This window comes from Cyprinus carpio, chromosome B6, assembly GCF_018340385.1.
Source record: "Cyprinus carpio isolate SPL01 chromosome B6, ASM1834038v1, whole genome shotgun sequence".
Lineage (NCBI taxonomy): Eukaryota > Metazoa > Chordata > Actinopteri > Cypriniformes > Cyprinidae > Cyprinus > Cyprinus carpio.
The window spans coordinates 16,307,207-16,333,493 of NC_056602.1; the positions used below are offsets into that span (position 1 = coordinate 16,307,207).

The 26,287-nt window shown below is 35.1% G+C and overlaps 3 protein-coding genes across 3 annotated transcripts in view; 1 reads left to right on the forward strand and 2 right to left on the reverse strand.

Moving 5' to 3' along the window:
• The window catches only part of LOC109079280 (nucleoside diphosphate kinase 7), a 33,509-nt gene extending 18,567 nt beyond the window's left edge, over window positions 1-14,942 (reverse strand). Inside the window, exons 1-8 of the mRNA XM_042725886.1 lie at window positions 14,666-14,942; window positions 10,942-11,043; window positions 10,690-10,856; window positions 8,775-8,885; window positions 6,516-6,566; window positions 6,118-6,325; window positions 5,883-5,988; window positions 908-972 (exon numbers count right to left, since the gene is read on the reverse strand). Of these exons, the coding sequence (XP_042581820.1) occupies window positions 908-972; window positions 5,883-5,988; window positions 6,118-6,325; window positions 6,516-6,566; window positions 8,775-8,885; window positions 10,690-10,856; window positions 10,942-11,043; window positions 14,666-14,668 (813 nt within the window). The 5' untranslated portion in view covers window positions 14,669-14,942. The remainder of the gene's footprint in view (window positions 1-907; window positions 973-5,882; window positions 5,989-6,117; window positions 6,326-6,515; window positions 6,567-8,774; window positions 8,886-10,689; window positions 10,857-10,941; window positions 11,044-14,665) is intronic.
• A 47-nt stretch (window positions 14,943-14,989) lies between these two features.
• LOC109079292 (homocysteine S-methyltransferase YbgG-like) lies at window positions 14,990-18,386 on the forward strand. Its single transcript, XM_042725887.1, has 8 exons — window positions 14,990-15,295; window positions 15,364-15,431; window positions 16,337-16,506; window positions 16,612-16,718; window positions 16,800-16,961; window positions 17,082-17,287; window positions 18,023-18,096; window positions 18,201-18,386. The coding sequence occupies exons 1-8, from the start codon at window positions 15,224-15,226 to the stop codon at window positions 18,260-18,262; spliced, it is 921 nt and encodes a 306-aa protein (XP_042581821.1). The 5' UTR covers window positions 14,990-15,223; the 3' UTR covers window positions 18,263-18,386.
• Window positions 18,333-26,212, reverse strand: LOC109079290 (basic immunoglobulin-like variable motif-containing protein). The gene is made up of 11 exons (XM_042725161.1): window positions 26,042-26,212; window positions 23,812-24,551; window positions 21,813-21,861; window positions 21,641-21,736; window positions 21,319-21,423; window positions 21,209-21,240; window positions 20,612-20,677; window positions 20,259-20,391; window positions 20,002-20,085; window positions 19,829-19,925; window positions 18,333-19,719 (listed from the first exon to the last, which is right to left on the reverse strand). Exons 2-11 carry the CDS (start codon window positions 24,443-24,445, stop codon window positions 19,426-19,428), a joined length of 1,590 nt encoding a protein of 529 aa, XP_042581095.1. The 5' UTR covers window positions 24,446-24,551; window positions 26,042-26,212; the 3' UTR covers window positions 18,333-19,425.
• Between the last annotated feature and the right edge of the window lie 75 nt (window positions 26,213-26,287).

A 26,287-nucleotide genomic window follows, 5' to 3' on the forward strand; every position in this document is an offset into this window, starting at 1 on the left:
ATTCCAAAACACCATTATCACTGTCTGATATTCTTTTTATAGACCACCAACTCAACCCTGGACATACATGCTTTCTAATAGTAACAAAACCTTCATTGATCCACTCTAGCCCAGGGACATCCTCTGTGCACTATTTTCAGCAGGGTCAGGTGACAAAGCTGCAGCGCTGTAATTGGTCAGCAGAGAACTCATTTGGAGATGTGGGAGGCTACTGGTCTGGTCGCAGACTGCATGGTCGATGATGGGGTCAGGTTACACCAAAGGGAAATTGTGTTTGCCCTTGGTTCATAGAGAGACTCTATTTTCACTTCTTTTAGCTTGCTATTAGTTTAGTCATTTGTTCTGTTAAAGAGAACTGATCTTATATCTATAAAATTTGTATAACTTTCATTAATTAATTTTTTTTTTAATTATGTCAACTTTATTATTTTAAAATACTGTTTGTATGTTAATGAAAGCATGGTTATTATATGTAAGCTTCATCAGTAAGACTTTAGTATACAAACCAATTCTCACTATTAACTAGTTGCTTATTAGCATGCATATTATTAACAGATTGGCTGATTATTAGTACTTATAAAGCACATATTCTGTATGACAATATTCTACATCCATAATATTCATGCTAATAAGAAACTAGTTAATAGTGAGAATTGGTTTGTATACTACATCCCATATCCAATATCTAAACTAAACAACTAACTTACTAACTATAATAAGTTAATAAGCAGCAATATGAGTTTATTGAGTCAAAAGTTGTAGTTAATAGTTTGTTAAAGGTGAGAATTGGACCTTAAAGTAAAGTGCCACCCATCAAATAATAACAACACAAAATGTTTCTTCACTACTCAGCATCATTATCTAAAAAAAAAAAAAATATTAAAATTGAACTAAAAAAAATACGTACCATTTGTAGGGCAGATATCTCAAATCCATTTTCTATAATTGACTTAAGGATCTTTCCCGTCAACGCTGAAAAAAAAGAACAAAAAACTAACTGTCTTGAATACAATTGTACATTTTATAAATATCTCTCTAAATCATATATAGAACTGCAATTGCAAGACTTAAGTATTTTAAATCATTCTCCACATATAAAACTGTATTCTCCACATATGAAACTGTATATTATCTATTATACAGATGATATAATAAATAAACAATACATGTATTAAATGTATTTAATAAATAAATACATTTATTTATTTTATTTATTAATAATACCTAATTTAAAGAATTATAATAAAAATCAATTTTAAAAATGAAGATTAAATCTTACATTAAGGGAAATTTTCAGGCTTAATAAATAACAAATAAAAAAATTAAATGAATATTACAGTTATAAGTAAAGCGTGTAATACTAATAAATATATTTTAACAATATAAAATTGATGTTTTCCCTTTAAGGACAGCAAAGTATAGTACAGGGTATATTCACATGTTTTTGGAAATAACTTGCACTTCTAAGAGCAGAATAATCATTAAATGGAAGTCTAATGATTAAGGATTTGAGATGCTAACAAAGGTTTCAAGTTCAATACCAAGTAGCAGTGACCTAGGAACTCATGTGATCCTGCTCTATCGACTGTGCGCCCTTGCTCTAGGGTGACTGTCCCTGCAGTTAAACAACTATATGTTGCATTGGCTGCATCAGTTAAGTGGCAAGTAAGACTTTTGACCTTCTGTTTAACCGATATGATCATGCAGAGTTAAAGGCCAACAAACAGTTCACGAGATCATGTAGGAATGATTTTAAAAGACAGACTTTGATCTCAATAACACGAGAGTGAATTTCTGGACTGAGTGCTGAGAGATTGTATTAATGAAGCGCACAGTGGAGTATGTATCGATTAGCACTGAATTAGGAGTTTGTGGTCTCAATTTCAGCAAGTAGTACAAAATAAACTATGCATAACGTTTCCAAAGCACATATTTAATCAGAGCATGTAATATATTTCAGACAATTCAATTTGCAGTTTTTTTTTTTATATCCTTAAGAGAAAGGGCAAATACTACACAGCACAAATTAAATGTGATTTCACTCATATTTCAATAGCTGAAAAGCGCAAGGACAGACAACCTGTTTAACATTTCCATATTTAAAACGGCATCTTTAATATTTTATAAGAAATTAGAGGGAAATTATTAAATGTGGTATGGCGTAAATGCCATATGACAAATGATTTCCCCGTGCACCATATCAACTGCCCTAGAGAATTTTCTTTTGTCACATAAATGGCATCTTCACACATCTCTCACCCTCCCTCAGCACCATCGGTGAACCTAAAGGTTCCAATTCTGACAGCAGCTTCAAGACACAATCTGCCCTGTTGCTAGGCAATGGTATCAACACTGCCTGGCTATACATTTGTCTACTCCAGTCATGAGCTAGTTCAAAACAAATCAAACTGCTTTTCTACTAGCTGAGACGATTCAGTTGAAAAAAAATAAGGATTCATTGGAGGACATTTACAAATGCTTAAAACTTCACATTGTTAAAGTGACTTTGGCCAATAGTTTCGAAAGGAAGTCAAATCTGCTTTGAATGTCTAATAATCAATAGCCTGGACTTTTACTGATGCATGCAGCTACAGCTAACTTTAGTGTTACAGACTTTGAACCATAAGGCGTGAATCTCAGAATACATTAATGAACGGTGCCCAAAATTTAAGCCATTTCACCTGACCTTGATGACAACATTAACCATCTAGAGAAACTCACTTCACACCGCACACTAGGTTAATCATTGTATTCTATTAAAAGAACAGAGAAAGTTGCTATTCAGCAAGGATGCATTAAATTGATCAAAAGTGACAGTAAAGACACAAAATTTTACAAAAAAATTATATTTTAGATAAATGCTATTATTTTAAACTTTTTCTTTATCAAAGTATCCCGAGAAAAAGAAATTTAGCACAGTTTCCACAAATATTAAGCAGCTTAACCGATGTCAACATTGATAATAATACGAAATAGTTCTTGAGCATCAAATCAGCATATTAGAATTATTTCTGAAGAATCATGTGACACTGAAGCTGTTAAAATGTATATAAAATAGAAAGCAAATATTTTAAATTGTAATAATACTTCATAATATTATCATTTTTACTATACGTTTGATCAAATAAATGCATTGTTGTTGAGCATCAAGGACTTCAAGAACATTTAAAAATCTTACTGACCCCAAACTTCTGAAATTTAGAGTATACAATAAAATGCACAATATATTGTGCATGTTTTTAATTTGTAGCAGTGCTGCTGCTAAAAATCTTAAGGGTTCAGGGCAAAATTTACATGGGTGATGACGGCCTTGTGACGAGAAATGGAAAACATACAATCACACAATCCAACATTTCACAGAGACTGGTTTTGATGGAAAATACAGTTGAGGGAGGCGAACAACATGCTATTGTAGTCTTTAATCCAAAAGTAATGTTACAACACAAGGTGAACCAAGACACATGACTACCTTGAACAAATGAACAGAGCCGCGCTTCCCAAAAGCTTCGTAAGCCTAAGAAGTTCATAAAAACGATCGCACGACTGATCTTAATATTACGGTCAGTTTCCCAAAAGCATCGTGACTTAAGTAGCACTTGAAAATCATCAGAGATCTACGAGTGCTCTGAAGTAGCCTAATCGTAAAACCCTAAGTGCATCGTAAGAAGACGGTCACCTGCAGGAAGATCGTCAGATTACACCTTTAACTTTATTGAAGTGCAATGTGATTATAATATAAGGATTTAATTTTACTTTATTGTACACTATTACTCATTTTTTGTCGTTGTTGTTTTTAAATGAATATATAAATGAACTAATTAAAAGGGGCAAAAATATAATACAAATACAAATCTAAATTAAATGACTGAAAAAAAAAAAAGAATAAAAGAAATAAGACTGGGGGAAAAAAATCTGTCAATGACTTGCGGTCTTTCATGAAAACCAGCAATGTATTGGACCCGGAAATAACGTCTCTATATATTATATACTGTAGTACTATAATATACATATATATTATAGTACTACAGTATATAATATAATATATATAAAGTATATTATTATGTAAAGTATAATATGCAAAGTATAATACAATATAATAATAGGTTAACATTTTAATAAACGAGCGTGTACTACATTTACGAATCATTCTATTAGGTGACACTTCAGCACTTGACAAACAGAAAGCGACTCCTAAGTAGCCGTCTCTGAAGTAGCTCTTAAAGCACGGCTACGTGAGATTGTGTTAAGTGCATTTTTGGGAAACGCACGTGAAACAATAAAGAACAATCCCAAAATTACTCTTAGAAAATCTTCTTAAGCGCTAAGATCAATTGTTATCTGGAAACACGGCCCAGAGCGGTTGCCAAATAATCTGTCTAATTACAATCATGTAGCCGCTCTCTCAGCAGGGACTTTCATTACTGGCTATTTTTATTTATTCCTTTCGCAAGGCTGGTGGGCTCTAGGTAATCAGGACAGAAATCCTCTTTAAATCACTGGTTGCCAGCCCTTTTGATGGAGATCCAGAGAGCAGATGCACTGCAGGAGGTTGATAGCTGGAATATGAATATGGGTGTGTGATTGGATGAAAAATTTGGTGACTAATAAAGAGACACAATGCTAACAGGTGAAATGATGTTGGGTAAAAGCAAAAAGAGAGACCATAAGACTTCAGTGTCCTTCTTTCAATACAATCTGACATTTCTGAATGTTCCTAAACAATTTTGATGAGAGATATGCAACATGAAATGGACATTCAAAGTGAAGGATTGAAACCCTTGGAATCCACATGTAATGTGTGTCAAAAATGTGAAAGGTCTTGAAGCATGTATTTTTTGTGTTCGTTTGTTTTTCCAACTTGGGGCCTGCTTAGTCCATGACCACTATGTGAAATATCTACCTCAGCCCTACCGAGAGGATTTGAGATTTCACAGGTCAGTGCCCTGGCGGCATGCTCCACGAACAGGGATCAGGAGATGGATTTGGACAAATCCGGAGCGAAGGCTGGGTTAAGAGTACACACTGGCTTTGGGGGTTTTATACTCATCAATATATAACAAGCAAAACAGCACTTGGCCAGGAGGGAATGAAGACAGTTACATAAGGAGAAGACAATCACCAAATGACTCTGAAGTAGTATCTTCGCTAACTAAACTGCTCCTTTCATTCATGAGATCTGGGTTTGGGTTCACTTTGAAAAGGAGACTTTTTTGCAGAAGAAATTGTTTTTTGGAAGAGTAGTTTTTAAAATTCTTTATTGGCCTGGTCTGTTTTACTTGAGGTCTTTACTTGAGACCCCTGTATATGACAGAATATAGTACAAACATATTTTAGAGCCATAATCTGGAAATGTCATAATTATTTTAGAAATTTTCATGACTTTCCAGGTTTGGTTTTAAATTTTTCTGATATTTGCAGAATGTTGGAACCCTGGCAGCTGCACCTACACTTTTGCCATGCATCACCAAGCTGCTTACTCGCCCAATGTGAAAGCAGTAACCTGTTAATGTGGAGGCTAAATCAAATATGTACTGCTTTCATGTACAAAGTGAAACAGCTTGATAAGATCTAATGGCACTCACACATGTTGCATGGCAAGGTTTTGAGTAACTATTAGATAAACTCCTGAACTAGCATTTAAGAGAATATAGCCTAAGTAACTAGGACAGGAATGATGGGCTATGGCATACCAGGAGTGTCATAGTCCTTCTGATGATAATGTGCATTTATAAGCAGAGATGGGTTAATAATACACTACTAACAGCACATTACAAATAGCAAATAATTAACTATGCTATATCTCATCTAAAATAGGTTATTTCAAAGACACCTGATTAGACATGATGATTATATCATCAGTGTGTGTGTGTGGGTGGGTTTACCTTCTGAGATGGCATGAGGTTTAATGATACAGCAGGTGCAATCTGAGTACTTGGCTGTGTTGGAGGGACCGTGACCAGTAGTGGAAGGGAAGAAGAACTCCAGCTCCTATATAGCATAATTAAAAACACATTACCCAATCATTTCTTTTGCCTTTATTAGCATATCACTGGAAAAAATGATCAATGCAAGATTGTGGGCTTGATTAATTGCTATTGACAGTTGCTTTTTTGTTACCCGTGCAGCAGATGCCAATGAGTCTGACCCATGTCCTGCATTCTTAGTGCCATCGGTACCAAACTGGCCTCTGAGACTATTCGCTGCATCTTTTTGTGCCACGCCAGAATCAGTCGGGCCCAGAACTTTCCTCCAGGTTGTCACTGCCTCATCTCCCATCAGCTCCATAGCAATCACGGGACCGGAGCTCACAAACTGCACCAAATTACTGTTGTTGAAGAACACAACTGGCTTTAGTAACTGTTGCTTTGGTGTTTATGATTGAATTTGCGGTTAAAAACACGCTGTGTAATGCAAAGTCATGCCAAAGTCACTGTGACAATCTGGTTCAGGTGTCAGAGTCTCCTTCAAAAGCAGCCCTTACATATAAGTCAATCATTGACTCAGGAAAGACTCACTTGAAAAAAGACTTTGACTGATGTTCCATGTAAAAGTCTGCTGCCTGCTTCCTGTAAGAAACCCATAAAAGAACACAGGGTTAATAAGTGATCTCCAAACCCCACCATCTCTTGACTGACTCCTATAGTGAAATACAATATGAAATGAAGGAACTAAAAGCTTCATCTTCATAACATTTGGTTGTAATTCTATCATTTATTCATTTGATTACGCGTCAACTAGTCCAAGAAATGAGATAATATGCTTAACACAACTTCCACATCTTCATTCTCTGACAAGGACTGTCTCTGTCAATGAACAGCTGCTTGCTACTTTGAGGAAAGGTTAAAGCAGCAAAACCTGACCAGGCTAAAACAACACAGTCTTGCAGAGAAACTCTCCAAATCAGCATATTTCAAGAGGAAAAGGAAAGATTAACCCTCAGAATTTTCCATTCTCTAAAAAAATGTGGCCCTAAACGACATTTATAGTGACATACAGAGAAAAACGTATACTTCAAATTCACAATAGCCATTTTGGATCATATTTTCTGCCAAATACATAAACGTTAATTTACTATGAAATGGTTTAGCACCAATGGGGTGATCCAAAAGATCTCCAAATGTTATTCCTCCTCATACAATCATAAACTATCATGACTTACACAAAATTATCTGACTTATTTTGTTTAATTGTTGCATGTTGCTGGGCAAGTGTTGTTATTGCTAACTAAAACCATTAAACTATTAACAGCGATTAAAAATGTTTTCAGGGATTGTAATGGAACTGAAAATAAAATACATAGTATAAATACTGAAACTGAAATAAAAATAAATTAAATCCATATAAATTACAAAAACTAATAAAAATGACAAAATCACATAAAATTACAAAATTAAAATATATATCAAATTTAAGTAACAATTTAGTATTATATAAATAATACTAAAATAACACTGTCTTGGGCTTTCATTTTCCATATGATTTTTATGATGTTTACATAGCAAATGCACTAAAATAACTACTGATGTACAGACTGTATTATTTTATAATTTTACCTTAGTTTTTGATGTGGGAGAAACAAAAATACATTCAGCTCATTTTAGCCTTGGTTGAAGTTAACTTAATATTGTATATATAAAGCTCCCTGCTCTACTTGGCTCATCCTGAATGGCGCTTTTTATCACCCACATTTGTAGTTATGAGCACACAAGGTTTCTAAGCCCTTTAAAGCCATTTTACTCTGAAACCACCTGAAAATGTCCTCAGATTTACTACTAACAAACTCCTCTAATCTGAAGGTCAAATCCAGAAGGTCAAATCCACTGGTCTGATTTGATCAAGGGCACTTTGTGAAAATTGTGACTTCAGTAACTCCCCAGATCTTGGTCACTTCTTGGTCACACAGTCTTTGTGATAGATGATAGATCTAGATCTCTAACTTTTAGTCTACCAGCGCCCATATTACCACAATTTTTGCAAACCATACATTGACCTTTACGAAACAGGCCAAAGAAATAATATCTGCAACTGCAACTTTAAACACAGCCTCTTTTCTCTAACGCTCTCCCTTCTCACTACTTCAGTTAATAATTGCTGCATTGTGCTGTGAATGTAATCCATTCCTGGTACTGTGCAAAGGCAGCTATAATGAGATGCTCTGTAGCTTTACATTGTAAATTGTTTCAGAATACAGAACACAGAGTGTGCAATTCTTTTCTGACTTAATCTGAGTGTGCTAAAAATGCTCGGGGGCTCCGGGAAGAACAAATGCATGCCAGTTATATACAGGTTAACATACAGAGCAAGCAGTGCATGATTTTTGCTGTGATATATTTTTTTTTCCCTGAAGAAGTGACTTTGTTAATGTTAAGTTCTGAGAAATCACTCTAGGGTTACTGAAATACCTCATTTGCATAATAAGTTGTAAACTGACTTTAAGGGATACTCCACCCCAAAATGAAATTTTTGTCATTAATCACTTAGCCCCATGTTGTTCCAAACCAGTAAATGCTTCATGTATTTTACTTGGCAGTCTATGTGACAGTCACAAACCTCTTGGATTTCATCCAAAATATCTTAAATTGTGATCCAAAGACGAACAAAGCTTTTACGGGTTTGGAACGATTAATGACAAAATTTTCATTTTGGGGTGTAGTAACCCTTTAAGCAAGAATCCCATAGGCCTCCTTTTCTTTGTAACTACTGAAATTATGCTAAAGTACTCTGACCAATATAATTACTTCTTAAGTCTGTTTATTAAAACACAAATGACTTACCATGTAAGTTTGGTCATTTTGGCTTTTGTGACTATAAGATTGGCATCATAAATCATCTGAATAATGTTGCCAACTTTTGTGACGGCATCTGGCTTAATCATAGCCAAAGTCCTAAAGAAGACACAAGACAAGAGTATAAAAAGCAAATTAGAAAGAAAGAAGGGATGCAAGGGATGAACCAAAGTATCAACAAATTAGATAGAAATTGTAACTTATTTAATATATAATGGTATTTGTTTTGAGTAATTTGTTTTAATGAGTGAGTGATAGAGTATGTGTACTGTATGTGTGCATGTATTGGATTTTGGAACCCTAGATTTAATACTTAATAGCATTTCATTACATGTATAGAGATTTATTGGGAAGAAGTTTTTGAAAGATATATAACATGCAAGACAAAGATGCCACTTTTTGCATGTACTGTATGTAATAATTATTAGGCGCCTCTTTCATAATGTAGCTATTCAGCACCATGAATATTTAGCTTTTGTTATTATTTTCATTTTAGAGCTCAAAGGAAAATACACAGCAAATGCCAATTACTTGAAGCACAAATTGACAACTGCTGGTGTCAGACTTAACAAAGGCTGGCTGATAAACATGTTAATAAGTCACTGAAAATGGAACAAGGTTTTCATTGAGTTATCATCATTTTAATATGAAAGCCTAGTTAATATGGGTTCTTAATAATTTCTTTACAAAGGAATACTAATTATATTTCAAATTTACCCTAAGCATTAGATCCCAATTGTAAGTCGCTTAGGATAAAAGCGTCTGCAAAATGACTAAATGTAAATGTAGATAACACTGCTGTCACAGCAATAGATATGATGCTCTGACTAAACAACAGCAGTCATTTGAGTAGCCAGCGCAAATTTACTTTGAAGAGTGCATATCGCCTTGAGTCTGTCCCTCTGTAATCTTTCCCAAATTTATATTCAAGGCACGCCACCATGAATCTCAAAGGAGAGAAAGAGCAGTGGGAAACTGTGTGAATGTGATTGATATAAGAGATAAAAAAGGAAGTGCTTACTCATTAAATCAGTAATCATTGTTCAGTGATTTTCACTAGGAGACGCAGCAGCTCATCTTCACTTTATAAAAATTATATTAGCAGGTGTTTAAGGAGGAGAGACAACAGGGGAAAAACTGAATAAGGTTGCTAATGACTTTTTCTTGTGATTTACAATAAGTTATTCATCACACTAAATGAAGAGGATTAAAAATTTCTTCTGATGGTCTGGAAATAGTTCATCCAAAATATATGCCATTCCAAATCTAAATTACTTTCATTATTCATAATGAATCAGACTAATCTGGTTCATTTCAATTCATTGAGTGAGATACCAATATATATCTAATGATATTTTAAAGAATGTTACTAAACAGTTGCTGGTAGCCAGTGACTGCCATGGTATGGGGAAAAAAACATTATGGAAGAAGTAAATGACCAAATGTCCCCACAAGAATAGTAAAACCTGAATTTTTTGACACTGTGGGGACCGGCCTGCAGCCCCCGCATGGGAAAAAAATAGTAAATGATGTTTATCTGAAAGTGTAACAATGCATACTGGTTTTCTGTAAGGGGTAGGTTTAGGGGATAGAAAATATTGTTTGGTCAGTATAAAAGTAATAGAGTCTATGGAAAGTCCCCACAATTCACAGAAACAAACGTGTGTGTGTGTGTGTGTGTGTGAACTTTTCTTTTAAGGGATAAAAGGATTCGGATATCATTCACTCCACCTCATGGCGATACAAACCTGTATGGCTTTCTTTCTTTTGTGGAACACAAAAGAGGATATTTGGAATCAATGTGACTTCCTTCAAAGTATCTTTTTCGTGTTCCCCAGAAGAAAGTCATACAGGATCCGAAAGACAAGTTCTGTCTCAGCAGTGGTGTTCAGGAATCAAGTACCTCTCCTTCTTACTGCCCAGTTTGTTGGCTGTGTATTGATCCCCATAACCTGTGAGGTTCAACTGACGAGAAAAGATGTTTACTCGGTTGCCAACAAACAGATCCTCTGGATGAAGCTCATCAAACTTGGTCCTCCGTAAGAAGGTGCGCTGGTTCTTCATATCAAACTATATAAGAGAAGCATACATGTGAATGGACAAATCTCAAACATAGCTAGAAGTCAGGGTCTGAAATCTGAGTATAGGAACGCACCATCTCCACGGAGCCATCTTTAGGGTAGTAGAGCAGCTGGTATCGTCGCAGGAGAGCAGCGCTTGGGTCGTACCACTCAGCCAGAAAGGCAAAGCGCTCATCCTGTGCATAACACAACACACACAACAAAACACACAGTCAAGCCAGGCACGGCAGGGGAATATCATTGATCTGACCCTCATTCTTGGACAGGGAGTCACAACAGCCGTGCTCTGACCCTCAACACAGACAGGCAGCTGGGTCTGCTAACATGCGGAGTCAGAGGTTTAGACCCCTTTGATCCCCTGGGGAGCTTCGCTGCAAATGTGGAGCCATTGTCCAGCTGCTGGAGCTACTGCTCCCGGCTGAAACTGTGCGCTACACACTTGTGCAAACATTAGGGCTGCACAAAAATAGAAACTATCAATAGATGAATAGACTACACAAAATATATTTTAAATACATAGAGTCATCATTAGAGTGGCAACCAAGAAATGTTGTGTGGGGCCATGTGATGAGGAGGGGCCTTTATACTATTGCCTACTCATGGGGCCTGGGGGAGATGGAGATGGAATAAAATAAATTCCGAAATAAGTTCTGAAAATTTTTACAGTGGTCTTTTATATTTATACTACTAAAAAAAGAATGAAAACAAAACACAAAACAACCTAAAATGCTAATACAATGTCCTAACCCCACACAAAGTTAAAAAGTGACAAGCAATAAAAAGCTCCATATTAATGAATTAATGTATTTTTTTCATGTCCAGCCATGCTTGCCAACAAAACAAAACCATAAAACAAAACAACAAAACTAATTATAATAAAAGTAAATAAAGTGCACTTCATATTGTTTGAATCTGCACACTACTTGCACCATTTATACTACAAAACGGCATAGAATAGTGCATGCAAATTAGGAAGATACCTATGGTGACTAAACAATTATATAATGCAGTGTATATATATATACACTGCATGAGTATGTTATTTAATACATGACTTGTTGAAAACAAAGTATGTAATAAGTTATTAAAATAGACAGCATATAAATCTGTGAGTGTGACTGTTGTTTGTTTCACCATTGAGTGGCTGGTTTCACCTTGACACTAACTTAGAGGTGCCCTTGAACAAAACATGGAGAGCAAGCATGTTGGTGTGATCTTTGTTCCCCACAGAGCGCCACCTTGTGGGTGAAATTCATAGCACAGGCTGTAATTCAGGGTGATATAGCTGATGCCATGAGAAATTATCTATTAATCTACATTTGATCAGTGATCATCAAAACTCAAGCAAATAACAGCAGGCTTATAACAGTGACTCATAAGATTCATTTATATTCATAATAACTGACATAATAACTGGCAGATAATCATCATCAGTATATATCAGAATGGCAGTGCTTTAATGTTGCATAGGCACTATGCCATCCATCCTCCAGGCCACATGCCGCTAATTCAAAGCGGCAACATGTCAACACTGAGCCCAAACATGGCATCACATTATCCTAACTAATTTAACAACAGCTCATTAGTGCATCTGCAACACAACGAATGCTTTCTCATTCATCAAACCGTAGAGACTCAGTGAGAATCCCTGTAACGTAATTGAGCTATCTTGAATCTAACAGGGCCTCTTCCCCCAAACAAGAGCTATTTTTACCCCTCAGTCAGCTGGGACAGAGATAATATTGACAATGAACAGCCTTCTTTGTACAAATACGCTGAGGCACAGGTCTGAAAACCATAAATCACATCTGGAGGCTGTATTAGTGTCACATTAGGATTTCTACAGTGAAGTTTTGTGCCAAAGCTAAAAGTTTTAGGTGCTGTACTGAAATTGATAGTCATCATCACCTCTCATATGAGGCCTTATACCAGTCAGCAAGAGGTAAAAATAAATGTTAAGAGTGAATAAAAATAATTACACAAATAAAATACACACACAAAATAATATTTACTTATATTATTCTATCTATTTTTTTTTTTAAACTTTGATATTTTTTTGTAATCAAAGATACATTTACTTTAAGGAAAATTACTTGTGGCTTCTTTCTTTTCTTTTTCTTCATTTTCTTTGTTTTGTTAAACGTTGTTTGGAAAAGAAATGATGAACTTAAATTTGTCTTATGCATTATACGTTATGTGACTTGACTATTTAAAAAAAAAGCAATAATAAAATATATATTAAGACTTGTTTTCTGAAAAAATGCATCCAAGTTTATGCTTAAAAAAAGAAAATATATCAATCCCTCTAAATTAAGTTCATTTTTCTTACCCCACTGACAGATTTTTTTTTTTGTTTTAAACAAGACTTAAATATCTCAAGTCAGTTTGCTTCTCAAGTAAATGTCTCTTGATTAAATAGTGTTTAGATATTTGTAATGGAAAACAAGACAAAAATAATAAGACAGAAACAACTGATATATTAAAACGCTAGCCTACATTTTCAAGACCATGACAACTGCAGTGTTTGGTGGCATTTTTCCAGTCTGAAAGAGTACATTTCAGCGGGTAGTCACCCCCTACAGCACATTGGGGCTATATTTCCACATTCTGCCTGGGGCTAAAGTTACCTGAGGACATCTGTAAGTCTAAGAAGAAATATGGAAAGCTTTTCCTCCGTCGTTGTTGTTCTTAAATAAAAGCATCATGAAAACCCTATTTTTTATCTGAATGGAATGAAAGCAAGAATCAAGGCATTTTGAGGGGGTGCGGGGCTCTAAATGAACATTCCAGCACAACAAAATCACAGACCCCTGGTTAATGATCCTGGCCAGATCGAACTGGAAATAGCTGGGCTTATCTGCCACCTCTAACACTGAAAAATAGGGCTTTCCTCTCAGAGCCCTTCTTGGAAGCTGAGACTTTCTCAGACACCTGCTGTTGCCCTCTGCTATCACTGCAAACAATTCATGCTGTCTGCATGGAGATGGATCGATGCACACTACTTAAGGAGAAAGAATGTGAATTGGAAAATAAACAGTGTAGGAGCACAACAGAGCAAGTAGATGACGGTGAAAGTATCCTGTTACCCAAAGAATAACAAGGTTTAGATTGTTGAGCAAATGACACTAAAAAAGCATATCATTCCACTTAATGACATTAAAGCTTCTGACTGAACTGGATCTGTAATTTCAGTGGAAAATGACATCCTCCAGCTTCAATATGATGTTGTAGAGCCTCGAGCCAGACAGATAGTTTTCAAATAGAGTTGGAAAACAGTTAAGCAGCTTACTGAAACCTGCCAAAACTACATTCAGTCAGAGCATGCTTTTGATTTCTTTCTTTTGTTTCTCGAAGAACCTCAAGGAGGCCAATGCTGACATCTAGTGGCAGACAAATGAGAGCATTCAGTATGGCGAGAGCTTTTAGTTATTAGTTTACAAATAATGCCGTTGCAAAACTGATTTGCTTTGTAAATGATTATGCATTATTTTCATTTAGCTAGGATTTAAATAGCCTAGATGCGTTTAGATTACTTGCTTCTTCACTTGCTATGACTTAATGCATCGCATGTATATGTTTACATGAGAATGCACTTATGGTATTTTATATTTAGTGCAGACAACACAATTAATCTCAATGGTTTATGTGACCTGAGTTTCTTTTATTGGAAAAATGTATAACGTTAGTGTTAAAAAGCAAACGACTTCCGCCAAAACCACAACAAACATTTATGATCATATGAGTTGAGTCCTTTATTACTCATATCTAAACAACTGAAAAATATACTCTCCCACTTACCATGTCTGAATTCTTTAAAGGGATGATAATATTTGTTGATTGTTGTTTAACAGACGGTTGATTGTCTTCCTTTAGCCTCGCTGAATCCCATCACCATAGCAACAATATCAAACGGGCTACCGTAGAATAAAATAATAAACCATAACGTTACCTCCCGTGAACTCGTAACTATACTGCGTGGCGTTTTAACATTCAGCTTATTTCGATTTTAAAGTCTGGTGAGTAAACAGACGTTTAGGGCGCCAATAGTTTGCTTATACGAGTCTTACTGTAACCCGGAAGTAGTTTCTGACCTTTACCGCCAACTGCCACCCGCACATGGGTTTGTTGTGGTGTAGACTTTGACACCAGTTTCGCTTCGGTGTTGTTATGCAGAGCTTCTTACCAGGGCTATTAAGCTATTGGCTACAATTTAACATCCTTCTAAATTTAGGTTTAGCTTAAAAAGTAGCAAATCTGTGACAGTGTAAGACAAAGGTCTTTTGCTGTATTTAAGTGATTTAATGTTTAGTTGGGGTTTAAAATTGAAAGGTTTTTCCACGAACCACAGCAGTCAAAATGGATCCCAGTCCATTCATTTTAGATGGAGGTCTAGCAACAGAGCTTGAAGCAAGTGGATTTCAGTTACAGGTAGGTACTATCACACAGACTTATTGTCAACAATCACAAGTTTAATCACGCTTGTATTGTATTTGCAGGGAGATCCACTGTGGAGTGCAAGAATTTTGCATGCAAACCCACAAGCCATTAAGGACGTACATTACAGGTAATCATAATCATAATTATAGGCTTTATTATTTTCTGTACCTGAGTTCTGAGTTTTCAAGCAATGTCTGAAGTGTGACATGGCATACTTGATGTAAAATAAGTTTGCTGTATTAATTATACATACAGTGGTTTATTTAATTATTTTTGTTTTATTTTTGGAAAATATATATATTTGGAAAATATATATAGATTTGTAGGCCACAGGAATATTTAAGTGAAAAACTACAAAGGGCTTAAAACTGTTAAATGTAATGCAGAAAAGACACTTGAATTACAAAATTATTCAAGACAAAAAAATCTATTTTATGGACGCACTGCTGCCACAAATATTTTTTTCCAGTCAATTATGTCGTAATAATGACATAAACATTATGAGAAAAGATGACGTTAAAATCACATAACATCTCATTATTACAACATAGTTGAGTGGAAAAAACAACATGTGTTTGGCAGCAATGCATCACCATACTATTTCAAATAAATGCTTTCTTTTCATTAAAGAATTCTGGACAAAAATATGTATCTGATCAAAGACTGGAGTAATGGCTGCTGAAAATTCAGCTTTATCGTCACAGTGGATAAAAAAAAAAAAAGTTAAAATAGTAAACCGTTATTGTAGATTTTAACAGAATTTCACTATTTTAGTTTTTTACTGTATTTTTATATAATAAAATACATCAAATAAATGCAGCCATGGTAGGCATAAACGACTTCATTCAAAAACATCTTCATGACCCCAAACTTTGTTTTGAATGCACATTTATATTTTCCTTCATACCTGTATTTACATTTTATAATTTCTAACCAAAAATCTCTCCATCCTATCAATCATTTGTATGCTTCTATTCTGTGAAAAGAACTATTTAATATTTGATGAATGATTGATTCAACTTGTTTTAATAGATATCTTCAAAGCGGTTCTGATGTTATAACAACAGCCACATATCAGGCCAGCATTGAGGGGTTTGTGAAATATCTTGATCTCCGGCCTGAGGAGGCTCAGCAGATGATAATGTCAGGGGTTCAGCTGGCAAAAGAGACCGTCCGAGAGTTCATGTCTTCAACTGTGTCAGGTGTGTGCAAGCCAGCTCTACTAAATCATGAATTCTATCTAGTTTCTGAAAAAAATGTAGAGACACCAGCTAAAGTTTAATCTAAAAAATGAATAATTTCTCCAGAAAACAGAAGAGAGCCTGTGGTTGCTGGTTCAGTGGGTCCATATGGGGCGTTTTTACATGATGGGTCAGAGTACACAGGAGCCTATGAGGAGAAGATGACAGTGGAGGTAATGCAGGATGAAGCTCTCTGTCCACCCAAGCCGCCACCACATAAGAATTTCAACCGCATGTTTTCTCTTTTGTCCTAGGAGTTGAAAGACTGGCATCGTCCACAGATCCAGTGCTTAGTAAAAGCCGGAGCTGATCTTGTTGCCATGGAGACCATTCCAGGTCTCAAAGAGGCGGAGGCTTTGGTGGAAGTTCTCAGAGAATTTCCAGAAGCTAAAGCCTGGCTTTCCTTTTCTTGTAAGGTGACTGATACACTGCATTATATGTTATGTTATCTAATGGCAAATTTCATTCATAAAACACTTGCAACTGTTTATGCTCATGAGTTAGACATTGCTATTAATGCAGTTCGTGTGTTTCAGGACATTCATAATATTTCAAGCGGGAGGAGATTTTCTGAGGCGGTGCAGGTGGCATGTAGGTCCTCACAGCTGGTGGCTGTAGGGGTGAACTGCTGTCCTGCTCCGTTAGTCAAACCGCTTCTAGAGTCAGCCAAGTCACACAAGAAAGCAGATTTGGGCTGGGTGGTCTATCCTAACAGTGGAGAAGAATGGGACCCAAAGACAGGGTAAGGTTAATCAGTAAGTTACAATAGAAAGTTAGAATTGCCATTGATTTTTGTTTCCATTGAAAAATGTTATGTTTTAAAATGATAATTTCCAGACCTGGGAAAAAAACCTGGACATTTATATTTGATTGTTTCATCATCATAAATTTCCCGTATCTTAAATAACTGCTCTTTTCTACATTTTATTTATATTTTTGAGATCAGATTGATGTTTTTAAATACTCTCATTTAGCAAAGTAATACAGTTTCTAATCAAGGCTGTTCTTTTGAACTATTTAATTTAAGAAAAAATAAAACATTTCATAGGGGCTTAAAACTGAAATTTTTGTTATTTTAAAAAACAAAACAGATTTCATACAACTGTTTTCAACATTGATAAATGTTTCTTGAGCACCAGATCTGCATATTAGAATGATTTCTGAAAGACAATGAACACTGGAGGTTTGGCTGTTAAAAAATCAGTTTTAACATCACATGAATTAAATGAATACATTTGAAAATATATTAAAACAGACTAACAGTTGTTTTAAATTGTAATAATATTTTACAACATTATAGTTTTTATTTTTTCAATTAATTTTTCAAATAAATGAAGCCTTGGCGAGCAAAAGATCCTTAAAAAAATGTTACATAATCCAGTAATCACAAAAGGAAAATATGTGGGAACCCTGAACTCATTTACCGATTTGTCTCAATAGTTTGATTGTGCAAGTGGCTGTTCTGTGCCTATTTCAGATGGAAAACTAAAAAACAGACGTCATTTGCCAAACTAAGTCTCGACTGGAAAGACCAAGGGGCTTTGTGGATTGGTTGGTATTGTTTTGTACCAGTAAATAAGCTGTACTGTAAACTTATACTATGACTTGTTCTTTCCATTTGCGCTGACTCACAGAGAGCTGATTTGTGTCAACAGGTGGCTGCTGCCGTGTTGGTCCTGCTGATATAACTGAGCTGAAAGAACAACTACATGTATAGCCATGACTCATCAAACACCACGACATCATTTAGTTTATTCTGGAATAATGCAGTGATGTGTAAGAAGGTGTATAAATATTTTGTTTTATTTATAAATAAAAATAAAACCAACACGCTAGATTCACATGAGTGTGAGATTGGTGATGACTTGAACATTATACATTAGATGTTGCTGTGTTAAAGCAAGAACAAATCACAATTCACATGACATGGAAGCAATCATGCAATCTTAGCTCACAGCGTTTCACAAAGAACGTGATTGTAATCTTTCAAGTTGCTAGTTACAATAAGATGGCACCATCTCATTGGACTGTCACAATCAGATCCATTGAAATATCAAATGGTCACATTATTAAACAGTCTGACATCTTTATGATGACCTTGACTTACTTTGTATTTTTTTTTGACTTGCAATAATAAAGCCGTTTTTGTTTATACAATAGTAGAACCAGTCTTCATAAAGAACGGTGTTATTTTTCAGTCCATACTGTCCTCCAATGATCTACCATCAGTAGCATATAAATGCACCAAATAGCATATAACTGAAATGGAATGATGCTAAATATTCACTTCACATTCTTAGTACTTTTTGCAGGCAAAAAATTGTCCACTGTGTATAGTGTAGCAATCTATGAAGCGTAGTCACTTTCAAACCAAGCAGCTTTCTGTTGGTCAAAAGCTGGGGAAATCTTTCTCCCTTGCTTGAAATTCCTGATTGTGAGGATTCCTATTGAAGTTGCTGGATTTCACCTGCGAAAATTTGCAGAACAATGGTAAATGTTACCACACCTTTAATGCAGTTAATTGCACATTTATTTAATGATTAGTTTATCCACAATATGTTTCAAGAAAGCAGCATTTTGACCTACAGGATGTGACTCAACGTCTTGGAGAGAGGGCCATTGTTAAGTATTTCTAATCTTAATTTAATGCCACATTACTGAGGGCTCTGGAATTTGCTGTAAAATTGTGGCGTCCTCCACAGATGGCTTCTTCCTTATGGGTTACCAGAGCATTAACCCCACCATTTGGCTTGCAACCTCATCTATGATATGCAATTCTAACTTTCCACTGTTGCTAACAACATGGGAAGGTAAATATTCTTGTTTAAAACCGGTGAAAACTCAATTGGCTCTTCAGGAGGAGGGTTGGACACTTTTGATTTAGTCAGTTATGTCTTCATCTAGGTCACTGTCTGGAGAGCTTCTGTGCCTGTACTCTGCTGTGTTGGACAAACGCTTCCAGGCATTCTCAGACTTGTTCCCCGTACTGAGGGATCTGCCCAGACGTTTCACCGCTCGCTCCTCAGAACCGTCCTCTGGCGCAGCTTGACCTCTGTGTTCTGGAGCCTGATGGTGAAGATCATGCCTCAGATTTTCCAAATTCAGTGCCCATGGTCCCAACTTTTGCCAGTTGACTCTCTGGAAGGCCATGATGCAATGCAGATTGCCTCCAACCTATAAAGAAATCAGGATGCAACATTTAGACACTTTCCTAAACGCATAATTCTTTATAATATTTAGGTTATTGTAGAAATCCTATTACCATAGTCCTGAAGTTCCTTACCTTTTTGGTTTTGCGATACTGAATGCCTCTCTCTATGTGGCGAATGTCAAAGTATTCTGGGTTTTGTGTGTTCAGATCCGTCACAATATCTGCCCATCTGATTGTAAACAAGGTCAGAAATTCAGAATCATATTTTATTCATATTTTGACCAATGCCATAAAATGAAGCATACTTTTTACAGTGGATTGCAGGGTGTTTCCTGCTTGGTTCACCAATGAGAATCCAGTGCTCCGTCTCATTAAGCGGCAGTGGCCCCCTGTAAAGACAAAAAACTCATTCTCGATTAGAGTAGGGTCTTATAAAAGTGGTAGAGGTTAATGGTTTACATTTTCAGGATTTTTGAGAATATGATGCTGGTGCGCCACAATAAGTGTGGCCCAGGGTCAGTATTCAGCAGTAAATGAAAGCCAAAGTTGCTGTATGTTATACCTGTAAGCTTTGGCTGCTTTTAGTGGTGTAGCTTCATAGCCCACAGGACAGAAGTAGTGATTCTGACAGTGGTAAATGTAGGCCATGGATTCATCTTTAAGTCCCTGCGTCAGCTTCAGCAGTGCCCCCTCAGCTAGAATGAAGAAACATGCTCTACCACAATATAATGCGCTCTTACAATATATAAACTATATCTGAAAGAAAGCTAAACATAAAGAATAAGGAAATATTTATAGACTGGATATTACATTTAAAATACTGTATGCTTAACAAACTACATAAAAAGTGTATTTGAAGAACAATATGCTGCTGTAGCCTCTGTTCTTATGAAAAATGATTGGAAATTCACACACCTGTCTCTCCCGCTGTCTTGTGCTTCCCATGAGGTTTGTACAGAATGTAAGTGCATCCCCAAACATCTGCAGCAGTATAAAAATAGAAAATGTACAGGACAAAGCAAACCTTTGGGGTCAGTAAGTTTTTTCTTTATTTATATATATAACAAAATAATTCTTTTATTCAGCAAGCATAACATGTATTTTTTAATTACATGTATACAATATATTATATAATATATATAAAAAAAACAATTTTATTCAGCAAGCATGCATTCAATTAATCAAATGTGACAAAATTCTATTTCAAAATGCAGTTCTTTTGAACTTTCTATTACATAATTTTGAAAAAATGTATCACAGTTTCCACAAAAAATATTAAGCAACACATCTCTTCTTATTATTGATAATAATAGGAAATGTTTCTTAAGAACCAAATCAGCATATTACAATGATTTCTGAAGAATCATGCAAGACTGGAGCAATGGCTGATTAAAATGCAGCTTTGCCATCACAGGAATAAAATGCATTTTATTTTAGAGAACACTGTACTAATATTTCAAAATATTACTGTTTTGTCTGTATTTTGATCAAATAAATATAATAAATGGTGACCATAAGAGACATCTTTCAAGACTACAAACCTTCTAACAGTAAAGTAATGAAAATAAGATCCAAAATGAATTCATGAAACTGTTGAAAAGCAATAAATACAGTAATCTTACCGCATCAAAGTGGCATTGCCAGTGAATGGTCCAAACTTGATATCTTCAAACGGAGGCTGGAAACCAAGTATGTGCAGGGCATCTTCTTGAGAAATAGGTGGGAGACTGAAAAAAAAAAAACAATCCTAAAATTACTCTTTGCAATTTCTACCAGACCAGATTACAAATCTTAAAATATATCAAATGAATGTGCTGTTTTTGCTCCTAAAAATACCCATTCCTTTGTATATTTTTGAACAGCCCTATTCACAATTTCTATAATCTGAAATATTGTCATCAAATGAGAAATGTGGTCATACATTTCAGCAAGGAACACACAGACCTGCCTGCTCCTAAAGTACTGTAGAGAAAGTTCCAACAGGAGACAAGTGAGGAGATTCCACATGAGGTCTTATACTGGGGGCGGCTGATGCAGTACCTAGAACATTAGAGGGAACACTTAATAAACCTGCACTCCTTCTAAGTCTCATTTCTCCTTCCAATGAGTGAATTACCATCTACGGAGGTCCAAGACTTTTCTCTGTTTGATCTCCTCCAAATAACCTTTCACATGAATACATTTCATTATACTGCAATTCCTTTAAAATAACTTAAAAACAACACAGAGGAATTTATTAAAAAATTAACTCAAAAAAAAAAAACAACTAATCCTTTAATAACTTTCTAAGTAATATATTAGACTCATGCACTCACATGCACTACTAGGATCAAGTAGATTCTTAAAATGCAATGAGGAATGGCTTAGCTGGAGTTGGGATAAAGGCAGGCTCAACCATTATCTTCACAAAAAGTATAAAAACATCATAAACATTAACAATCCAAATTAACCCCATCCTCTTTGTCTTGGCAACGATTCCTCAGATCAGCAATCTTGTAGACATCCCTAGACTTCTTTTGTTCAAGTAATGAGTGATGGCACACTTCCAACACATTCTACATGGTCTATAAACCCTAAATCTGGGATTAATTACAAATTAAAACATAGTCTGTTCACAATGAGGTGAAAACCATGTGACACAGTTACTAGTGTCAGTAAGGCCATCGCTGGAGTTACATAAACCACAGCAGATGGTCAGTATGAGCTCGTTTTCCTGGCATATTATTGCTCAACAGCTTGTAGATTTAAAATGACTTTGATATTTGCAAACTATATATATATATATATATATATATATATATATATATATATATATATATATATAAATTGGTTTAAAGAAAACAAAACTTTTTTTTTCATATTTTATAATTGGTTTACTGAAAATAACATTATTGTCATGTTCCTAAGCCTTAAAATATATTTATAAAGTTATTATGTGGTCTACAGCATGGGTTTTCAAAAATTTTGATGGCAAGGACCCCCAAACAAGATGATCCCTGTCCTGAAATATACACACTACCAGTCAAAAGATTTTGAGCAGTAAGGAACAGTAAGAGAATTCTCTTCTGCTCACCAAGCCTGCATTTATTTGATCCAAAACACAGCAAAAGCAGTAATATTGTGAAATATTTTTACTATTTAAAATAACTGCTTGCTATTGGAATACATTTTAAAATGTAATTTATTCCTTTGATTTTAAAGCTGAATTTTTAGCATCATTACTCCAGTAACATGATCCTTTTCTGATTTGCTGCTCAAAAAACACTTATTATATTAATTATTATTAGAATTATGTGGAAAAACAGCTGAGTATAATTTTTTCAGGTTTTTTTTAATGAATAGAAAGTTCAGAAGAACAGCATTTATCTGAAATAGAAATCTTTTGTAGCATTATAAATGTCTTTATCATCATTCACTGTGGGCTATGAAGCTTTTGATCAATTTGCTAACCAAAAAAATTATAATTAAAAATATAAAATAAATTATACTGATGTCAAGGTTTTGAATGGTATAGTGTATAATGTTACAGAAGTTTTTATTTCAGATAAATGGTGATCTTTGGATATTTCTATTCATCAAAGAATCCTGAAAAAAAATATTTACTCAACTGTTTTAAATATTGATAATAATAATAATAATAATAATAATAATAATAAAAACTAAATGTTTCTTGAACAGCAAATCAGCATATTAGAATGATTTCTGAAGGATTACGTGACACTGAAGACTGGAGTAATGATGCTGAAAATTTAGCTTTGATCACAAGAATACATTTCATTTTAAAATATATTCATATAGAAAGCAGTCATTTTACATAGTAGAAATATTACTGCTTTTGCTATGTTTAAAAGCAGGGATTGTGAGCAGAAGAATTTTTTTTAAAAAAACATTAAAAAGTTTACGGTTCAAAAACTTTTGTTCATGTTCATGTTTTAAAATCCATTTATAAAACTTAAGAAAAAATAAAAAAAAAAAAAAAAAAACTAAATTAAAAAATTCCAAAATATAACTTCAAATTCTCAAAAAAATAAAAAAAAAAAAAAAAAAAAAAAATTAAAAAAAAAAATAAAATAAACAAAAATTATAATAATTAGTGCTGTCAACAGATTCTCAATTAATGATTTTACTGACTTTAGCAGAATGAAATAAATAATTATCAAATCTGCTACATGTTAATAAAACTATATATATACACACACACACACACACACACACACACACACACACACACACACACACACACACACACACAGTAGTCAACATTTGAAGACACGTACTTGTTCTGGCTTTCCGTGTTAAAACTGCATCAAAATCAGAGGTGTCAATCTCCCAGGCGAGCACAGGCTTGTTGCTGGATGACACGATCTCCATATCACAGTTTCCATCTACAGACACACTTTTCCCCCCTGAGTGACTCTGGGAAGGGGTTGTAGCGCTGGTCTTGACTAATGACGTGGTGTCTGCATTGGTCGGTGGCGCATCTTCAGTTGTGTTAATGGGTCGGGCTCGGTTGAGCAGCGCATAGTCTGAGCAGACGGTGTAGAACTTCTCTCGGGAGTGTGTTACAGGGCAGGTCCATGGAAGCTGGAGCTCTGCGCTGGAGGCCCGTCGTACCCGCAGCGCATCACGCGTCATCGGACTCAGGAAGCTGCGCTCACGCTCATCCTCTCTGGCCGGGGCCCGTGATGGGGCCTCCTGATCAGTACTAGCAGATACCTTGGCGCCTTCACTTTCCACAGTGTTAGGCATTGAACGGAGAACTGGGATGATGGTTAAGAGAATAACCTACAGATGTGCTCCAGCTGTGACGCACTTGATCCAAGAAGAGAGCTCAAAGAAGAATCTCATCCACTGACTACAATTAAGAACAAGACAAACAGACAGATACTAAGAAACCGATAATAAGAAGAAATGTATAATATATAAAATTAATAAATAATAAATAAAAGCAATAATAATAAGGTTTTTCTGTCATACACTTTTCAGGAGTTTTTGATCAATAAAAAGGGCATTTATTTGAAATAGAAATCATTTATCTGTACTGTCATTTTCAATTTTGTTTTAATGCATCCTTGCTCAGTAATAGTAATTTATTTGAATTTTTCTATTTATTTATTTGAAATCAAACACATTTGAATGAATTTCTGAGACATGTGCATCAGTAATTTTCTTAGGGTTATGCCAAGTGCAGAAATACACCTGTCACAGTCATGAGGTTCTCTGATTCATGGTTATTTGTCACAAGATTACAAAACTAATTCCTGCATGTTGGCTATGCCACATAAATCCCTAAATATGAATAATATTTTAAGATTGCTTTGAATTTAAGCCATTTTCATGGATCTAACATCTAACATAACCAGTTCTGGGTAGTAACTGATTACATGTAATCTGGATTATGTAGTCAGATTCCAAAAATTAAGTACTTTTAAATTTTAAAATGCTCAAACTGTTACTTTTTTTATGGATTACATGATTACATATTATTTTTCCTCATTAAAATTTTCCTTTCTAAAAATGCTACCGTGTGTCATTCCATTTAGCTTTGATTATATTGTCAAAGATAGACAGAAAGAAATATTTATATTTTCTCTGTTTGCTTTTTATATGTCAATATGGTACATTTGATGGTAAGCTTAAAACAAGTTTGATAAAAAGTAATCTAAAAAGTAGTCAAAATACATTACTAACTGTTACTAACTACAGTTTTCACCATGTAATCTGTAAACAGTAACAGACTACAATCTGTAAGTAGTCTACCCAGCTCTGAGCATAACTACAACCATTCATGTGAACGAAAACAAATACCTGCAATAATAAAGTATGGTGGATTTTTGTGAACTAAGGTGTGGTATGAGACTGTTGACTCCATCACTATGATTATACAGTCCTAAACTAGGCCAGAGACTGCTATAGATGAAATGTTGGATGAAAATAATGGGCCAGTCACAGCTGACACTGACAGCAGCTTTCAGCTATGTTTCGTCGTTTAAATAGATGAAAGCATCGTACCACATGGTTGAATTCCTCCTACATCATCATCATCATCGTCAACACTACCATTGTTCAGGTCATTCTTCATCGATGACGGTCGGCAGGCAAGGCAACAATACATTTCAGGACTAGATTACAAGATAAACCGCCGCAATATAAGTTTACACCACCGAAGACACCGTATAAATATAATAACACAGACACATGAATACAGTAATAGCTAAGCAGCATCAGTGTAGCCATCAAAAGGCTCTACGAAAGAACATGAAACGTCAATTCAGGACGCAAACATTTATCCATATTTACTTAATCATCATTAAAATAATGCAAAAAGAGCAAATGTGCTCCTACCTGGCCAATTCTGCAGGAATAAATTCATTAGACTGCGCTGCGCGACAGCTCTGTTGGATCGCCTAGCTGTGTTTCAACGGGCTCTACCAATCTCAAACACAGGGGTGTTGCACGACATAATAAATGGAAATGTTTCTTACATCGGATTTAAACGGTCTAAATAACAGTCTAACATAATAATACACACATTTTAAGAATGTCTGTATAAAACATTTCATGTTATGGCAGATAGTTTTGTAAATGTAG